At 43.6% G+C, this 18268-nt stretch overlaps 1 protein-coding gene across 2 annotated transcripts in view; it reads left to right on the forward strand.

Moving 5' to 3' along the window:
- Positions 1–18268, forward strand: part of GLRA2 (glycine receptor alpha 2) — a 163873-nt gene that overhangs the window by 22514 nt on the left and 123091 nt on the right. The window contains exon 3 of one of the 2 annotated variants that reach the window (XM_077807173.1): positions 12041–12108. In XM_077807173.1, coding sequence (XP_077663299.1) covers positions 12041–12108 — 68 coding nt within the window. Of the gene's footprint in view, positions 1–12040; positions 12109–12202; positions 12271–18268 lie in introns of both variants that reach the window. The other variant, XM_077807174.1, reaches the window with a different exon arrangement.

Consider the following 18268-nt stretch of genomic DNA (forward strand, 5'->3'; position numbering starts at 1 on the left):
ACCATGTGGTAGTTTGGATGAGTTGGTTTCATTGCATTCATAAAAAATATTAAAAATAATGGTGCATGGGGAGAGTTTGGCTTATCCCATGCTGGAATGCAAATTTCATGACTTTTTATTTGACCATATTAAGGAACATCTCATTATAACATGCTTCTGGGGACACCCACAGCTGTGAGCCACTGTGTTACCCCTCTGCCTCAGCAAGAGTGAATTTTGCTGCAGATTAGACTGTCAGCTCCCTGACACACCTGTCTGTTTTCCTTACTGGCAAACTTCTTGAGACTCTACCAGTCTTAACCTTGGATAGGAGGTAATAATCAGGAAACTCCAGCCTCAGAGCTCCTCAGAGATGTCTCTTTGCACTGCACAGTACTTATCTCTGTACGTTCACAGAAGATATTAAGTTTGCTGCTCTTTTATAGAGTCAGTAAATTACATCTTATTAACTTATCTAGTGTAACCACATCCTGTCCTTCAAACACAGCGCTGAGGTGGTTTATAGTAAAAATAAAACACATTTGTTAACAAAGGGACACAGGTTAAGTGATAGCAAGTAGTAGGAATAAAGCTAGAAATGGTTACAAACAAGTAAAAGTGAAGATACGCTTTCTAATGTGTCAGACCTAACTTAACAAGCTACAGTCTTTGTTCAAGGTAGTTTCCTCACCACTCTTCCTTTCCCCAAAATAGCTGCTACCTCTTAGCCTGAGTCCTCAAAAAGTCCAAGGTGCTGGTTTACCTTGTCTCCTCAGGTGAAGGATAACTTAGTCTTTTGGTGTATCCTTATATCTCAGTCTGCCCATGTTTTCAGGGTTAAATTGATCCCCTGGGGTTCAGTCTCCTGCCTCCTCTCAGGGGCTGACCCCATCTTGATTAAGGTATCTCTGGGGTGCTCCTATGTGATGCTTCCTGATGCAATTTTACAATATAAATGTTCTCTTCCTGAAACTCTTGATACAAATGAATACCCATTGAATTTGGCCACACCTGGTTTGAGGTGTTGGACTCTTTACTTTGTCTGGAGAAAACCTGTTTATCAACTCCTGACATGCCTGGTTTAAACACCTTTTAGACACAGACTTTAAAGGATAATATCCTTGAATATCCATAAAGCCACCCTCAGCATCGTCATATACATTTCCCAAAGATATTATTGACCAGTGTGTTATTTCAAATGATGCCTTAGAAGATATATTGTGTACAAATAGCATTGCACTAGTGTTTAGGGTGCCAAGGTTCACACTCATGCCTTGACACAGATTATGCACTTTACATGTTGATCAGCAGCACAGGGCCATTAATGTAAAGCAACTGGCCGTTTTCATAGACTATTGGGAAACAACTGCCTTTGCAATCTGCTCACACGGGTAGTCCTGGAGCTGTCAGCTCTCATACCTGAAAAGCTGCTAGCCTCCCATTCTCTGGTTCCAATGAGCACTCTCTAGAGACCAGACAAGAAGCACACTCCTGGGTCTTCACACACCAATCAGTACTATAAACAATTCATTCCAATTCCCATGAGGAAGAAATAAGTGGTAGCAATTGCTTTGTTACAGTGGAGTAATGAAGACAGATTTGCAGAGCTAAATGGCTTGCAGTGGAGTGATTCAATTAAATTGGAATGGAAGAGCATGAAAGAAGAGGACTCATATGGTATTTTTGGGTTGAAATATATAGGAAGAATTAAAGGTGTAAGACAAAGTTTTCAAAAGTGAGTTAGGCATCTAAGAATCTAACTCCTATTGCAAGTCATAGCATCATAGAATATCACAGTTGGAAGGGACCTCAGGAAGCGGCTCGGCCCGCTGCTGCTCAGGGGTTCCATCTGCCGGCTCCTGCCAGCCGGGATCCCAGCTGCTGGATCCACTCAGCCCGCTGCCGGTCTGGGGTCCTGGCCCTGCCCACACACAGTGGGTACTGTGACAAAGTTCCTCCTCTATCTTGGTGGGTCTTGCACTTATTGGCGGATTTCCTCACTTCGGAGCTTCACGGCAGCCCTTAGTTTGGCCGTTTTTCTGAACCCACAGTCCAGGTCAACTCCTCCTGTGTCTGACAAGGAGTTGGGAGGTTTGGGGGGAACCCGGGCCTGCCCTCTACTCCGGGTTCCAGCCCAGGGCCCTGTGGAATGCAGCTGTCTAGAGTGCCTCCTGGAACAACTGTGCAACAACTACAACTCCCTGGGCTACTTTCCCATGGCCTCCTCCCAACACCTTCTTTATTCACACCATAGGACCTTCCTCCTGGTGTCTGATAATGCTTGTACTCCTCAGTCCTCCAACAGTATGCATTCTCCCTCTCAGCTCCTAGCGCCTCTTGCTCCCAGCTCCTCACACGAGCACCACAAAATGAAGTGAGCTCCTTTTTAAACCCCGGTGCCCTGATTAGCCTGCCTTAATTGATTCTAGCAGCTTCTTGATTGGCTGCAGGTGTTCTAATCAGCCTGTCTGCCTTAATTATTTCCAGAAAGTTCCTGATTTTTCTGGAACCTTCCCTGTTACTTTACCCAGAGAAAAGGGACCTACTTAACCTGGGGTTAATATATCTGCCTTCTATTACTCTCCTGTAGCCATCTGGCCCGACCCTGTCACAGTACCTACCTTCTCCCTGGTTCTGACCCATTCTCTTCCTCTCTCTCTGCACTGAGCTGAGGGTGGGAGTGCACTGAGCACAGGGCTGGGGGTGAAGAAGCAGGCTGGGGGCTTGGGGTGTAGGGTCTGGCCAGAAGCTGGAATGAGGGAGGGGGCTCAGGGTTGGGGCAGGAGGTTTGGGTGTGGAGAGCTTACCAGGGCAGCTCCCATTTGGTGGGAGGGGTGAAGGTGGGAATATGGGTGGGGGGTGTGCAGGAGCTCCTGTTTGGTGCCCAGGGTGGGGGTGGGGATGTGGGGGATGCATTGGGTGTGGGGAGGCTGGGTATGTGGGGGGGTGCAAGACTCAGGGCAGAGGGCTGGGGGCCTGTGAGGGGAGTGCAGGTGTCAGGGTATTGGGTGTGGGGGGCCTGGGTATGTGTGGGGGTGCCAGAGTCAGGGCTGGGGTCATGGGGTGTGTGTGAAGGAGTCAAGCAGAGGGCTGGGTGTGTGTGAGGGGGGGTCAGGGCAGAAGGCTGGGAGTGTGGGCAGGGGACATGAGGTGCTCACGGCAGGGGACTGGAGGGGGTGTGCCCCGCTTCCACCCCCCCTTCTCCAAGGCCCTGCCCCTGCTTCTTCTCTGCCTCTGCCAGGAGCAGCGAGCATGCTGACCCCGCTCCTCCCCACCCCCCTCCGCAAGGGCCATCAGCTGATTGGCCGGCAGGGAGGGACGTATGGGAGGAGGAGGGGCAGGAACCCAGCACACTGCGGGAAGAGGCAAGGGAGCCAGCAGGACCAAGCTTCTGCCCCCTGCCCCTTGCCCCCACGGGAGGGGGCTGGGGGATGGCGGGTGGTGAAGAGCGTGCCATTAAAAATGGGCTCGCGTGCCATAGGTTGCCGAACCCTGCCCTAGTCTGTAGCGGTGCATGGGATTCTTCCATCCAAAGTACAGGACTCTGCACTTGTCCTTGTTGAACCTCATCAGATTTCTTTTGGCCCAATCCTCTAATTTGTCTAGGTCACTCTGGACCCTATCCCTTCCCTCCAGCATATCTACCTCTCCTCCCAGTTTAGTGTCATCTGCAAACTTGCTGAGGATGCAATCTACGCCATCCTCCAGATCATTAATGAAGATATTGAACAAAACTGGCCCTGGGACCGACCCTTGGGGCAGTCTGCTTGATACTGGCTGCCAACTAGACATGAAGCCATTCATCACTACCCTTTGAGCCCGACGATCTAGCCAGTTTTCTATCCACCTTATAGTCCATTCATCCAGCCCATACTTCTTTAACTTGCTGGCAAGAATAATGTGGGAGACTGAAGCAAAAGTTTTGCTAGTTCAAGGAATAACACATCCACCGCTTTCCCCTCATCCACAGAGGCAGTTATCTCATCATAGAAGGCAATTAGATTTGTCAGGCATGACTTGCCCTTGGTGAATCCATGCTGACTGTTCCTGATCACTTTCCTCTCCTCTAAGTGCTTCAGAATTGATTCCCTGAGGACCTGCTCCATGATTTTTCCAGGGACTGAGGTGAGGCTGACTGGCCTGTAGTTCCCAGGATCCTCCTTCTTCCCTTTTTTAAAGATGGACACTACATTAGCCTTTTTCCAGTCATCTGGGACCTCCCCCAATCGCCATGAGTTTTCAAAGATAATGGCCAATGGCTCTGCAATCACATCCGCAAACTCCTTTAGCACTCTCGGATGCAACGCATCCGGCCCCATGGACTTGTGCTTGTCCAGCTTTTCTAAATAGTCCCGAACCACTTCTTTCTCCACAGAGGGCTGGTCACCTCCTCCCCATGCTGTGCTGCCCAGTGCAGTAGTCTGAGAGCTGACCTTGTTCGTGAAGACAGAGGCAAAAAAAGCATCGAGTACATTAGCTTTTTCCACATCCTCTGTCACTAGGTTGCAGTGGGAGCCTAAGTGAATGGAACTTAGGCTCCTAAGTCAGCTAGGTGCTTTTAAAATTTTTACCCATAGTCTTATTTTTATGCACAGAGATTTACACGTGTACCGTGCATTATGAAAGTAAGGAGACTCGATAGCTCAGGAGATTGGCAATTGCATATAGAGCCTTCACCTCTAGATCACTGGTCTGGGGGCAGAGCAGCTAAGTAGAGACTCAATGTTAGACAGCCTAAGGGCTTGTCTACATGTCAAGTTACTGTTTGCTGCACAGAAACTTCCCATGTGATCACTGCTACAGCTCAGTGAAAGTTCTGGAGTGCAGCTTAGCGTACTACTGCTTGAAACCCTAGTACACTAAGCTGCATTGCAGGACTTTCACAGCACTGCAGCTGTGATCGCAAGAATGTTATTGCGTGACAAGTTGATGTGCGGTAGATTCATACCTCGGCTGTCTGCAAAGTAACTTCCTGTGTAGACAGGCCCTAAGTGAAATGATCTCAGTACAGTAACCCCATAATTGGCTCCTACATGCATTTCTACTGGGAATCTTATCAGAAAGGGACAGAAATTAATAGGCATGGTGAATGTACTATCCTATAATTCCAAGAGGTGGTCCCTCTAGTGCAGAGTTGAGCCTCTTGTATGGTGTGAGGAAACTTACCCAGCTCCTCTGGTTCCTGTCCAATGGACAGAGGTCATCACTCTTCAGGGATGTTAATCCAGCAACTTCCATGAGCTCTTTAATGCATATAAAAATTGGACTTAACTGAGATTTTCTTTCCTCAAAACTGTGCTGGGATTTTACCTACGTGACTCACATTAAATTCAACAAGAGATACTCAGCCAAAACCCTATGCAACACTTCAAAACTGTATTGCTGAATGTGTAGTGTTTGACCTCACTGTAAGTCAATATGCAGATAGCTCTGGTAGTAGCTACTCAAAAGGAAATGCTTCCTTTTCGTGACTCATTCTGTAATCACCTTGATCTGTCATGCCTCTGTCTTTGGTGGGAGAACAAGGCATTCTTGGTGAAGGGCCTTTAACTCTGGAACTTGCATCTCTTTGGTCGGACAGTCTGATTCCATTGACATTGAGGTTATGTATATGTTGCAAGACTGTATATTTGCTTAGGTTTTTTCTTGGGGTTAATCAAAGGCAGGACGCTTCCTGCTTCAGCGCTTCCTGAAGTCAGGGGAGGTTTCCACAGTCAGGGGAGGTTCCTGGAGGGGGTCTGATCTCTTGCATGCTCTTGGGGGTGCTCCAGCTGGGGGATCCTAGCTGCTAGTCCTGGCCGGGCTGGGGAGAGACAGTACTTCCTCTTCCCCTGCATGGTCATTCTCAGGGGGGAGATCAGACCCACCTCTGGGTACCTCCCCCAGCTGCAGGAAACTCCACAGCTGTTGTCTTCAGAGCCCAGCTCTGAAGGCGGGACAGAAGACCCCTCACTCTGAAGGCAGTGCAGCCGTGGAGTTTCCTGCAGCCAGGGGAGGTACCCAGAGGTGGGTCTGATCTCCCCCCAAAAGTGGACATGCAGAGGAAGAAGAAGTCCCATCCCACCCCAGCCCTGCCGGGACTAGCAACTGGAGCCTAGTGCCCAGTAGGAGCCCCTGACTGGGGTGCCCCCAGCCATGCCCCACCCTCTTCCCTCCAATAGCTAGATTTCATGGGGGAGATCTGATTTCACAGTCTGTGAGGCGTTTTTCATGGCCGTGAGTTTGGTAGGGCCCTACTCATGTATCATAGCTTTCCACCCAGAGTGCTTCCTGTAGACCCTGCCCCATGGACTGGTGCCTCATGGACATGGAGCAATGTAGAGCCCAGATCCTATGTCCATCTCTCTGTGCCCACTTTGGGGTGCTGTACGCTGTCAGGGGAATAGAGGATGGAACATTTCCTGTGCTCAGGAGCTGCATTTCTGCCTGGCCTTCTGCTCCTTGCACATTTTCCCCCACTGTGCACCTGTGAAAGGATCAGGTGGAATCAGGCTAGGCCAGGGGTGGGCAAACTTTTTGATCCAAGGACCACATCGGGGAATAGAAATTGTATGGCGGGCTCATGAAATTGGGGTTGGGGTGCAAGAGGGGGTTCAGAGTCTGGGGTGGGGCTGGGGAGAGGCTCGGGGTTGCAGACTCCGAGTGGTGCTTATCTCAAGGGGCTCCCAGAAGCAGTGGCATGTCCCTGCTCTGGCTCCTATGCGGAGGCATGGCCAGGCAGCTCTCCATGCTGGCTCATCTGCAGGCACCACCCCTGCAGGTTCCATTGGAGCACGTTGGAGCCAGAGCGGGGCCATCCCATGGCTTCTGGGAGACAAGTGGTGCAGCCCCGACCTTGCGCCCTGGCCGGAGTGCTGGAGCAGGGCTGAGCATGGGCTGGCTTAAAACGGCTCATGGGCCGGATTCTGCCCGCGGGGCATAGTTTGCCCACCCCTGGGTTAGGCTGAATAGGTTTATTCTATTGTTGATACACGTATGTCAGTTCCACAAAATGCAATTCCATAGTCTCAGTACTACAGCAGGTGCCCAGAATTGTGCGTTGCCATAGTCAGATGATACTAGACACAACATGCTCAGTTAACTAAGCTATTGTAAAGAGGGAGGCTCTTAAAGATGATATTGGCTTTAGCGTGATAAAGCAGAATAATAATTTTGGGTCTATTTGTTTGTTCCAGCAAATTGGATCCTCGTAAAATACCATACAATTACTGCATTTCAGAGGTCCCTTAAGATCTTTGCCCTTTTTTTGTGCTTGATGGCTGAAATTGTCATCAGTGAAGAACAAAAGAGATTTAAGGATATTAATGGTTACAATACATTGCACCATGGAGAATGTTTCTAAATAGGCACTAAAGGAGAGGGATTTCTATTTTTATTAGTCATTATCATACTTAGGGAAACAGCATGATTCACTCTGAAAAGACATCATAGTAAACAAAGTACATCACTCTTTGGTGAGAAATGCCACATTTATAAGTAAGCATTTGGGTGACCACATGTACATTTGGTCCCCCTACTTCTTGCCTCTTGTGAGTGATGTGCTGCTCCCTCTTTCCTCACAGTTAACACTCTAGCTAGGTGTCTCTGTTTAGATGGAAGTCGTATTTGTCCAAAGCTTATGGCAGCTAAAATCAGTATATGTTTTCCTGGCTCCTCTTCCAGTTTCATCAGTCTTGCTCCTGCAGGCTGGTATGGCAAAGGGGTGGTGCTATGGCCAGACTTTCTCCTCACCCCATGCTGGGGAGCATTAGATGCCTGTGGGGTGCAGAGAGTAAGCAGAGCCTGCATTCTTCTGAGCACAGGTGCTGCAACTTACATGGACCATGTAAGGTAGGAGGAAGGCTCCTTGATTTCCCCACTCATCCCCTGTGAACCTCCATAAAGGCCAGGTACAATCTGGCTTTCAGTTTTTCACCTGGTCCTTAGGCAAACTCACTGATTTCCATGTGAGTTTGTCTGGTATAGGGCTAGATTAGGCCTTTAGGTATATCCCTGAGCAAATAGTGTGTAAATTGCATCACTTCAGGGAGGCCCTGCACCTCAAAACTGGCGCCTTTCTTCAGCACAGTTGCCTCCTTACTTCTCCCTTGCTTTGGGAGGTGGGGGAAGTAATTTGCTGCTGTCCTGTATCACCTGCAAACTGCAGAGTTCCCCAGGCCGGCTGAGCTGTGCTTACTGACATATTGGTGACTGGAGTCAAGGCTCTGCTCATTCCCCATCCATTCCCTGCCCACCTGCTCCAGGTTGGGGCAATAATGGGTGGTTAGCGCTCTCTTATTCCTGTATGCCCAGACCCAAGATGGGGTTATACCACACTGGGCCATTAGTGGGGTTCTTACTTCCCTGTGGGAGCACATAATTCGAGGGAGACTTTAGGCCTAATGAGAGAGATTACAATGAGTTGTGACCTCAGGGATAGGCCCTGAATCTGCTTGTCATTCTTTGCTCAGTTAGCCTGTTAGGATTTCACATTCATTTTGTGTATATGTGAAAAGAAGTGTTTTTCCTTCTCTATCTCTAGTTTTGCTTACACATCTTTCCGCTCCCCCCCCCCCCCCGCTGAGTTCATGTGTGTGCCTGTATCCCATTCTTTGATTTTCAATAATTATTCTTTCCTTATATACCCCTTTACTCAAATATATGTCCACGGAAAATTGTCAAACACCTGGGAATTGTTTTATACCTCTTATATAATGACAACACCATTGACATTGTAGTTAAAGGAAATCTGATTCACATGAAGAAAAAAGCCACCATGTGCAGACTGAACACTAGAGAATACAGAGTTTGGATGAAGGTGAAAAACTCTCCAGGGCAAGGAGAAAAGATAAATCTAGAAATGACCATATCTAGTAAATGAGGCATTCAACATAAGACACCAGCACCGGAGAATGTGCATCAAAGGCCACTGACAAAAGCAGAGTTAACAACTGGAAAAGTCTCAGCAGACATTGCTATGCACACTTAATTCAATTCAGCCGTACTCCTGTGTGATGGAGTGCACAGACCCCCTCTAGCAACTGACAGGGAGAGGCTTACATGCTACTCATAGAGAGAAGAGTCCACAGCTACATATCATAAATATGGGAACTGCCAAAAAAGTATGGCTCAGCCAACTCTGGAGAATTATCTCTAGGATACTGAGGGCTCGATTCAGGAAAACGTTCTGTGAGGTACTAAGTACTCTCTAGTTCAGTGGGTGCCAAACTTGTTCCGCCGCTTCTGCAGGGAAAGCCCCTGGCGGGCCGGGCCGGTTTGTTTACCTGCCGTGTCCGCAGGTTCAGATGGATTGCAGCTCCCAGTGGCCGCGGTTCGCTGCTCCAGGCCAATGGGGGCTGCGGAAAGTGGCAGCCACTACATCCCTCGGCCTGCGCCACTTCCAACAGCTCCCATTGGCCTGGAGCAGCGAACCGCGGCCACTGGGAGCTGCGATCAGCCGAAACTGCGGACGCGGCAGGTAAAGAAACTAGCCCGGCCCGCCAGGGGCTTTCCCTGCAGAAGCGGCGGAACAAGTCCACTGCTCTAGTTACAGGAGGTGTGCTGCACTTTAAAGCACCAGCCTCTTTTAGAAGGATGCACACTAGGAAGTCTGGTTAGCTGGCATTAGGCTCAGGCCTGCTGGAGAGGTGATGAGATCGTACATACTGCAAAACGCTAGCTATCTGGCAGATAAGCAGTTGTCCTCTTTCTGATGGATTCACGCTTCAGCTATCCTTTTTTGGGAATAATGCCATTCAGAAACCAGGATGAAGATTTTTTTAAATGTTTTTATTTTAAATAATCATAATAATACTTAGTTCTTATATGGATCCAAAACATATAGGTAATCCAGTCAGCAGAACGTCAAAACCCTAGAGTATGGTTGCATACTCAGCCATGGTTGATCCCATTCTAGAAGACTAAAAGGTAGCCTGAAATAATGTAATAATACTTAATGAAAAGATTAGATGCATATCAAAATAGAGGACTTGATTTAACATCCAGTTTTGCTTGGTTTTTAGAGGTAGGGATTTGAGTAGTCAAATCAGGTGAAAGCTTGTGGGTTTTGGAACAGACCCTTAGGGGTTTAGAACAGGCCCTGAAACCTCAAGTGCAGCTTAAGAGGTTTTGCCACTATAATTCCAAATGCACTATTCGATGAGATAATCTTGAAGAAGGGATACAAGTGCATGAAACTTTTTAAAATTAAAAGTGTTGTGAACACTCTTTACTTAAAGGCATACTTCCCCTTTAAGGCCTACAAATGATTATCCCCAACACCCTCTGTGAACTACTAACAAAATCAACAACAGAAAAATCTTCAAAAGAAAAAAATAGAGGGAATGAAGATGTGCCAAACTGGACTGCTGAGTCATTTTGCTTTTTTATTACACGTATCTCCTATTCTTTCCCTGTACATTGTTTAACGAGGCCCCCATTTACAATGTGCAAACAGACTGACTTCACTGGGGCTCTCTGCAGTTGCAGCCACCAATCCCACATTATGAATGTTGCAGGATTGGGGCCATAGAGTGTAACTTTATTTGGCAAAAAGCCTTTTTTGCTTATTTGTCTGTAAAGTACCTACTATAAATCATATGATGGATTTATAAATGAATGCAAATAAGGATACAACAAATTCATGACTCATTGATAAATTGGAATTATTTCAGGATAGCAAGGTGAAAGTGCAGAAAAGGAGCATGGATGCATTGCCAATATTTAAATATACAGAAATTGTTGGCCAAAATTCCGCAGCTGGAATGAATGCTTTGAGTGAGAAGATATGAAATGATCAAAATGTTGGGTTTACTAGACTGAAACTTGGGAGAAGGGAAGAAAAGGAAATGCTGTTAAAAACTACACCTCTGACCGAGAAAAAGAGAACAATGCAGCACTTCATTTGCAGTAGCTTGTAGGCTGCTATTTGTTCCAGATAAAATAAAAACTTTTGTTAATAATAGTAAGATTGCTGGACTCCACTGGAATGCACTTTTGAACATCCCAAAGGAATGTTACTTTTAACTTTTACAAATATTCTGTACATCTCACAAAAATGCAAATGTGAAACACAGAGTTTTTACATATCAGGAAAATTTTAAGATTAAAAAATTGATAATGGGAAAATAGAAAACAGTATGTAATATTAACTGCATATGTGAAATCTCTCACTGCCTGAATTCAATCATCTAGCTTTAGTCCAATCTGATTGATTAGGAATTCATGTAAAAACACCTCTTTGTTACATCATAGCTAAAGAGCTAGTAGATAAAAATTAAGTATCATTTAGGCTCCCTTCATGTTCATACTTGTTCAGTGATTCCTAAATAATGGGGACGGTTGGAGTGGGGAACAGAGGAAATATAGTGTTGCTGTCTAGCAAAAGCTGTGCCTAGTCAAGATTGGTAGTGACCAAGAATTGTTAGGATTAAGAGGTTTCAGAGTAGCAGCCGTGTTAGTCTGTATTCGCAAAAAAAAAAAAAAAAGAAAGAAAGAAAAGGAGTACAGCTGTAGCTCACGAAAGCTTATGCTCAAATAAATTTGTTAGTCTCTAAGGTGCCACAAGTCTTTTTCTTTTTAGGATTACTAGGCATCTTGGTGTCTGATGTGAAAAGGGTTGGTTGTCTGAATCCTCTTTTTAATGGACAGGAGTCTACGTTAATAGTTGTCCTTGCTGGAAGTCTCAGCAGAAAGGCCAAGGACTGAATGGAATAGGCATGATGACTGAACTGCCAGAGATGGTCTCTCCATCACTGGGCTGAGATGTGGGAAGATTACAATGCTGCTGTCTTTGTTGTTCTGGTTTGGTGGATCAACAAAGAACTTTTGTGTCTAATCTTGTCAATCGAACACTTTTCATAAATCCTTACATGAAAAAAGTAAAAATGTTTTCTGACAACACCAGTCTAATCAGAGTATTTGTTTGTGATATTGTTTCTTTGATGGACATGCACATGACTTTGACTGTGAAATCTCACTTTTCTACTTAGTTTCATCCACATCTGTACCAGTCTGTACAGATGTCGATGGATCTGTGCTTTTGCTTCAATGTATATTGCAACATTTTTATTGCATTCCACAGGTCCTCCAGTAAACGTTACTTGCAATATTTTTATCAACAGTTTTGGATCAGTCACAGAAACCACAATGGTAAGTGTTATGATGCCACTGGCAAGAAAACAACAATACTTGATATGTCATGAACAGAACCTGTCAATTTTTCTATTTATTGTTCAACTTGCAGGTCCTCCTGTAAATGTTACCTGCAACATATTTATCAACAGCTTTGGTTCAATAGCAGAAACTACAATGGTGAGTGGGACTGACCATTGAAGCCATCTTGTGAAGGAGTGGGATGTGGTATAGAATGGTGCTATTATAGATGTGGGGATAGTTACTGAGTTCCTAAGCTACTAAGAATGTACCTATGGTATAAAAATACAATAAACTTTACATACCATAGTGCTAAAGGTCAGGAATAGCTACTGTTGGTATTTGCTTTTTTGTCGGAAACGGTGCTTTAAATAATAAATACTTAGTCAAAGGAGAAAAAAATATGGATATGACTTAAATAAATGTATAGCATGGATATGCACCCGGAAATCAAGGTTAACTCTAAGATAAATGTATGATGGCTCTGTCTCACATTTGCATGATAATGCTACAATTAGAGCTTTACATATTTTAGTAATCTCCAGGGCTATAAATTAGAATTGTGTGAAATTTCGTTAATGAAACTGAAATGAACCAGATACAACTCTTCTGACTTTAGGTTTTGTTACAGATGGGAAACTTCGGCCAGTTTCACCAAAACATGTGTGACCCTATAGGGGCAATCTTAACTACATTTCAGTGAATTTGGCCTATTTATGGTTTTGAGATTGAAACCAGGAAAAACTCAACTCAACATCAGGTAGACTGAGACAATTTTCTCCCAGATTTGCTTTGAGTCTTTGCTTTTGTTTGAACCTGACAACCCAAAGCAAAACTGAGTGGATGTTAATCTACACAATTAGGTTCACGGAAAAGTTTCCCCACAAATCCTTGTGAACCTTAATTGCTGAGATTCATACATCTCTACTATAATTTAAAAAGAGAAGAACTTTTGGTGCACATGCTCCCTTGCAGTACACATAATTCCTGTTAATGCTGAAGGGACTTTTTTAAAAATTACACAGCGGTCCTGACCGGTAATATTCTGCCATCTTTCCATTAATGGATTGTTACGCTACAAATAGGCCTATAGACTTTGATGGGGATGTACATGGAGCCAAGCTATGGTGATTGAGGGTGGTGGAGTCTTGTCCATAGTACTTTAAGTGTTCAATCCACTATAGAAACTGTAAATGGGTTGGCACCACAGAATGGATTCATATTTTGAATACTTGAAAATTCTGGAGTATCTGGATCCAGGGATTTAGTTCAGTCTACTATAGATAAGGACTATTGCAATTTGCATTCAGATTTAACCTTCCCCTGCCCCTTCCTACCTAAAAATCAGGTGTATTCACAACCCCATTGAAATGAGAATATACCTCACTCCACAACAAAATCCAATGAGATTCATGTGTACCACTTTAAAGAAAGAGCTGTGAGCTATTCTGAAGTAATCACACAGCAGTTCTGACACTGTTTTGTTTAGTCCCCTTATGAGTGCCTTATAGACCTTCTGAAGTCAAAGACAGTAGAGATTTCTCAGCACTTGGCAGGATCAAACTCCTATAATCAATGTCAAGCACATTATCTATAAAATGACATGGCAAATCAAGTACAGGTTTTGAGTAGTATGGTTATAAATGTTGCCCTGAAATGTTTGCATTCTGAAAGAACGTGTGTGTATCTTAGCTAGTTAATAGATACCTGATTTAAATATTTATTTAAATTATGCCATCATTTTAAATTTTAAAAAGCACTGAAGAGATTTAGAAGCTCAAGTCCTACAGAAATAAGAGGGACTAATTCTTCTAAATCCTTTGGTGCTTTTGAAAAACCTCTAACTTTTCACTAAAGAATCGATGAACTGCATTTTTAACAAGCTAGGTAATTTTCTTACATTATATGAAAAGAGAGTGGCCCTGATATAAACAATAAGGGAATACAGCAGAGTGGAGGCAGTATAGGTTATAACTTACAGCAGTGGTTTTCAACCTGTGGTCCACGGAGCCTGGGGATCCACAAACTATGTCTAAGGGGTCTGCAAAAGGTGACAGTGAAAATAAAGTTTCAGATCCCAGAAAAGGCATTCCATTTTTCTGATCAATCAAAAGCATGTGAATATCCCCACTTACAGGTCGAAACCTCGAAGTGTTGTTGTTACCATAGAAACCCACAGTTTAGCGCCCTTTTTCATGCTGCTTCAAATGCCGTGTCAAGCCCATGCAACATTTGTAGCTGAATTCTGTTCAGTCGGTTTCAGTATAAGACTTCTATGGCAAGGGACCACAGGTTGAATTTCCAAAGGAGTCTGCAACTCCTTTTGAAATGTTTTAGGGGTCCTCAAATGAAAAAGGTTGAAAAGCCCTGACTTACTGTATTTATACATAGTCTTTTAAAGTGACCTTGACAAGAAAATCAAAACAACATTGAAACTGAGAGGGAGGGGAAAAATCAGAATGCCACATAATTTATAACAATCAACAGACTTTATTTTCAGTATCCTTAAAGTCTTGGTCAGATTTCCTAAATCTAAAGGATTCTGAGAAGAAATTTCTATGCATATAGCCATGGGTTTTGCATTCAGTCACATATTTTTCTGTTAGTCTTAGCACTTATTGAGAGAGGCACAGCATTACGTAGCAAAAATCCTGCACGTCACTGGCTTTACAAGATGGCATTCAATGAAAATATTTGCACGACCTAATGCGGATTGCATTAATTAGACTCCTTCATTGCTTTGATTAAATCCCCTCATTGCATTTTATTATCTATCAAATATGTTAATGTGCACCTTTTCAATGTTCATTAACACATTCTGCTGAAAAAAGCTAAACATTCAAGTAAATGAAAACAAAGACCGTTGGCTTCCTCGTTTTGATTTATTCATCATATCTGCAGACAGTGTTGAATGAGTTCTGTTAAAGTGGGTGCTGTTCAGCTGTTTGATATTGATTTTCCTAATACTGTTACCGCATTAATGACTAGTTTAGAATATGTTTTTAAAAATATTCCTAGAGGCAGGCATCAATTACTGCTCATCTACTTCGCTTTCCAAAGTCAATTTAATTATGTGGTGAAAAGTTTAGCATCCCTTGTGATAAATAATTAAGGCTTTTTTTTTTTGCCATCTAGAACTCATTTTGTTCCCATCAAATGCTCTTGATGATTTTGACATAAAAGTAAAATTAAAAAAAATGATACATCGTTAAGTAGGTTATACATAAGATTGAAAATCAAAAGAAGACGCTCATATCTCACAGGACCAAAATGCTTAAAGTACTTAGGTTTTAAGTACTAAAGGGGATTATTTTCAGAACATTGCTTGGAAGAGGCATATTGAAAATCTTTGGGGACGAAATTCGGCTCTCAGATGAGCTCACTAGGAGAAAGGCAGGATTTGGGGCCCAATCCTGCAGTATTTGCTCAGGCAAAATTCTTAACACCAACAGGCCTCATTTCTGACTTCTGAGTAGGATGAATACAGGAGTGAAATTCAACCCTGTAGGCCAGCATAAGTCCCTTGCCTCACTTAAGTTCCACTCAAGCCCTCTTTTGAAGGTTTAAATGGAACTTAAGGGGTAGATTTTCCTTGTGCGGGTCCCCTGCAGAGGGGTGAATTTCATGTGATATGCACAAGTTTCACTGATCTGAATGCATGAGAACAATTTGACCCTGAGGAGACTGGTGGAATGGGCCCTTTGTCCTTAAACAGTAACAGGTTCTGTGTTCACAGCCAGCAGAGGTTTTGAAATGACTGCATAGTTTGATACCTTTGTACTAATGATGAAAGGTTGGTGGAAAACTGAAGTTAATTTTGTATTTTGTTGGTGGGCTTTTCTTAAAAAAACCTCCGTATTAGCCAAACTCCACTCCCTTTGAAATCAGTGGGAGTTTTATTGGTGATTTCAATGGGAGCAGAGTTAAACCAATGCTAAGGACTTTTGAAAATTCCATCCTACATGTTTACTACCCTTATTTACTGAAGTACTTTAGCTTTGGGGTTTTTTATTTGTAATGGTATGAAATGCATACTTTAAAATGTATTATGAAAAATATTTATTTTTTAAAAATTCAGTTTATAAAACACAACTTGCAGTTCTGCTATGAGTTTTCACTCTAAATTCTATGAAATGATCCATAGAGACAAAATGCAGTCTTGTTAATTCTTCTGAATTGTAATACACAAATGGGACAGTATCACTTTTTTTTTGTTCCAAAGGAAATTGTGAGGATGATGTACATTATGCCAGAACAATGGTAGATAACAAAGGGCCGGATACAAAGCTTTTTTATGTTAATGAGAGTTTTTTCATTGTCTTCCCTTTGGATCAGGCCTTATGTTATGAAGAGTGGGCCACCTCATCCTTCATGTAACTCCACTGAAGAAAGCAGAGATACAGCGGGGATGAAGTTGGTCGGCTGACATAACTATTTTGAATGCTTTTACACACGCAGAATTAATCAGTAAAACCTCAGCATGAAATAGCTGTGATTAAATATCATAGATGAGTAATCTTTCTCAAGTTGAGCAACACTGCCAGAGAATTCAGTTGTTCATCATAGCTAATGACCAGGGGGTTTTAGCTATTGCCCTTGGAGAAGCTAAGAGCAGTTTATAGATTGACAAACTAATTGTTAATTATAGACATAACTAATTGCAAGGATATTGTATTGCTGGTGTGTACTTTAATCAATGGTTGACATTTGGGAAAAGTTCTCTGCTGGCTTCAATGACATTCCACCCGCTTACTCCAACAAATAAATTAGCCCTTTCTTTACAACCGGTAAAGTGCAATAGAACTTGGTTGTGGCTGAATGGACAGTGTCATCTTTTCACTAGAAAAAACAGGATGCCAAGTTAGCCACTTAGGCCCTGGTTCAGCCAGGTACTTAAGCATGTGCATTACATTAAGCACATGAGTGGTCTCACAGAAGTCTGTGTACTCAGGTACCTGGCTGATTCAGGACCCTACAACAGGTCATTTAACAACTCTCTGCCAGATAATATTCATATTTAGAATTTATATAGCACAGTTCTCTGACCCTCTTGCAAATGCATTTGTGCTGCTGAGGCTGGGTGGGGCAGATGATTCCCCCAGACACCTGAATCACATCCTTGGGTGAACAAAGCCCTGTTGGGGGAAGGGTGCGATGGAAAAAGGCCCTATGGAATGCACAGCGCTCTGACAGATCTCCAGCTAGCACTGCAGCTGTCTGCAGCCCAAGTAATTTAGAACAGTCCTGCAGCTCTTCTAAGTTATGGTGCTGGCTATTTAGGTCCCCAGCTGGCCCAGCACCTTCTACTGCCCCTTCTGCTCAGCCAATTTCCTGAGCTGTGCCTAGTATTAACTTGGTGCATTCATAGGTTGAGCCCGTAATCTTCAAAGAATTTTTGAATATCAACTAATAAATAATAATAATAATTAATAGTCAACCCTCCTTTGTGAAAAAGTGTGCGTGGTTACCCCCACTTGATAGTGGGGAACCGAGGTAAACAAGTTAAATGACTTGCCCAGGGCCACAGATGGGATTAGAACTTGGAGTTCTTGTTTCCCAGTCCTGTGTTCAGACCTCATTTCTCTGTGAGAGCAGCAAATGCAATTAGATAGTTTGTGAACTGGTTCTTCAGCTGGTGTAAATCAGCCCTCTGTGAGTGATTTAATACCTTCCACCCATGCCTGCCTTCAGGAATTTACCAAATAACTGATGTGCTGTTCGATATGCCATATTGTGAGATCATTCTCAGAAAAGACTGCTTTTCAGGATGATATTCATAGCATCAGCAAAAAACATAATCTCAGAGAAATACAAAATTTTAGACAGGATACTGTATCATTGTACTTAACGTAGAGTCCCCCTAGCATTCCACACTCTCCTGCTCACCCTGTTGCAAAGAGGCAGCAGAGAAAGAAAACCAGGACTACCTTTTAAAGTTTGTGTTTCATTTTAATTTTTCATCTAGATGGGAAGCAAAAATAATTAGAGACAAACAGGGGCTATAATAACGCTATTCTGCTTCTCACAAAAATGTTCTGAGAGAGAACATTTCCAAATATACCAAAATGATCGATCTGAACATTATCCTTCCAGCTGTGTCAGCAAAGAATATTTAAGGCTGTTGATATTTAAATTCAGCTTTGGTATAATGTATATC

This window comes from Eretmochelys imbricata, chromosome 1 (genome assembly GCF_965152235.1).
Source record: "Eretmochelys imbricata isolate rEreImb1 chromosome 1, rEreImb1.hap1, whole genome shotgun sequence".
Classification (NCBI taxonomy): Eukaryota; Metazoa; Chordata; order Testudines; family Cheloniidae; genus Eretmochelys; species Eretmochelys imbricata.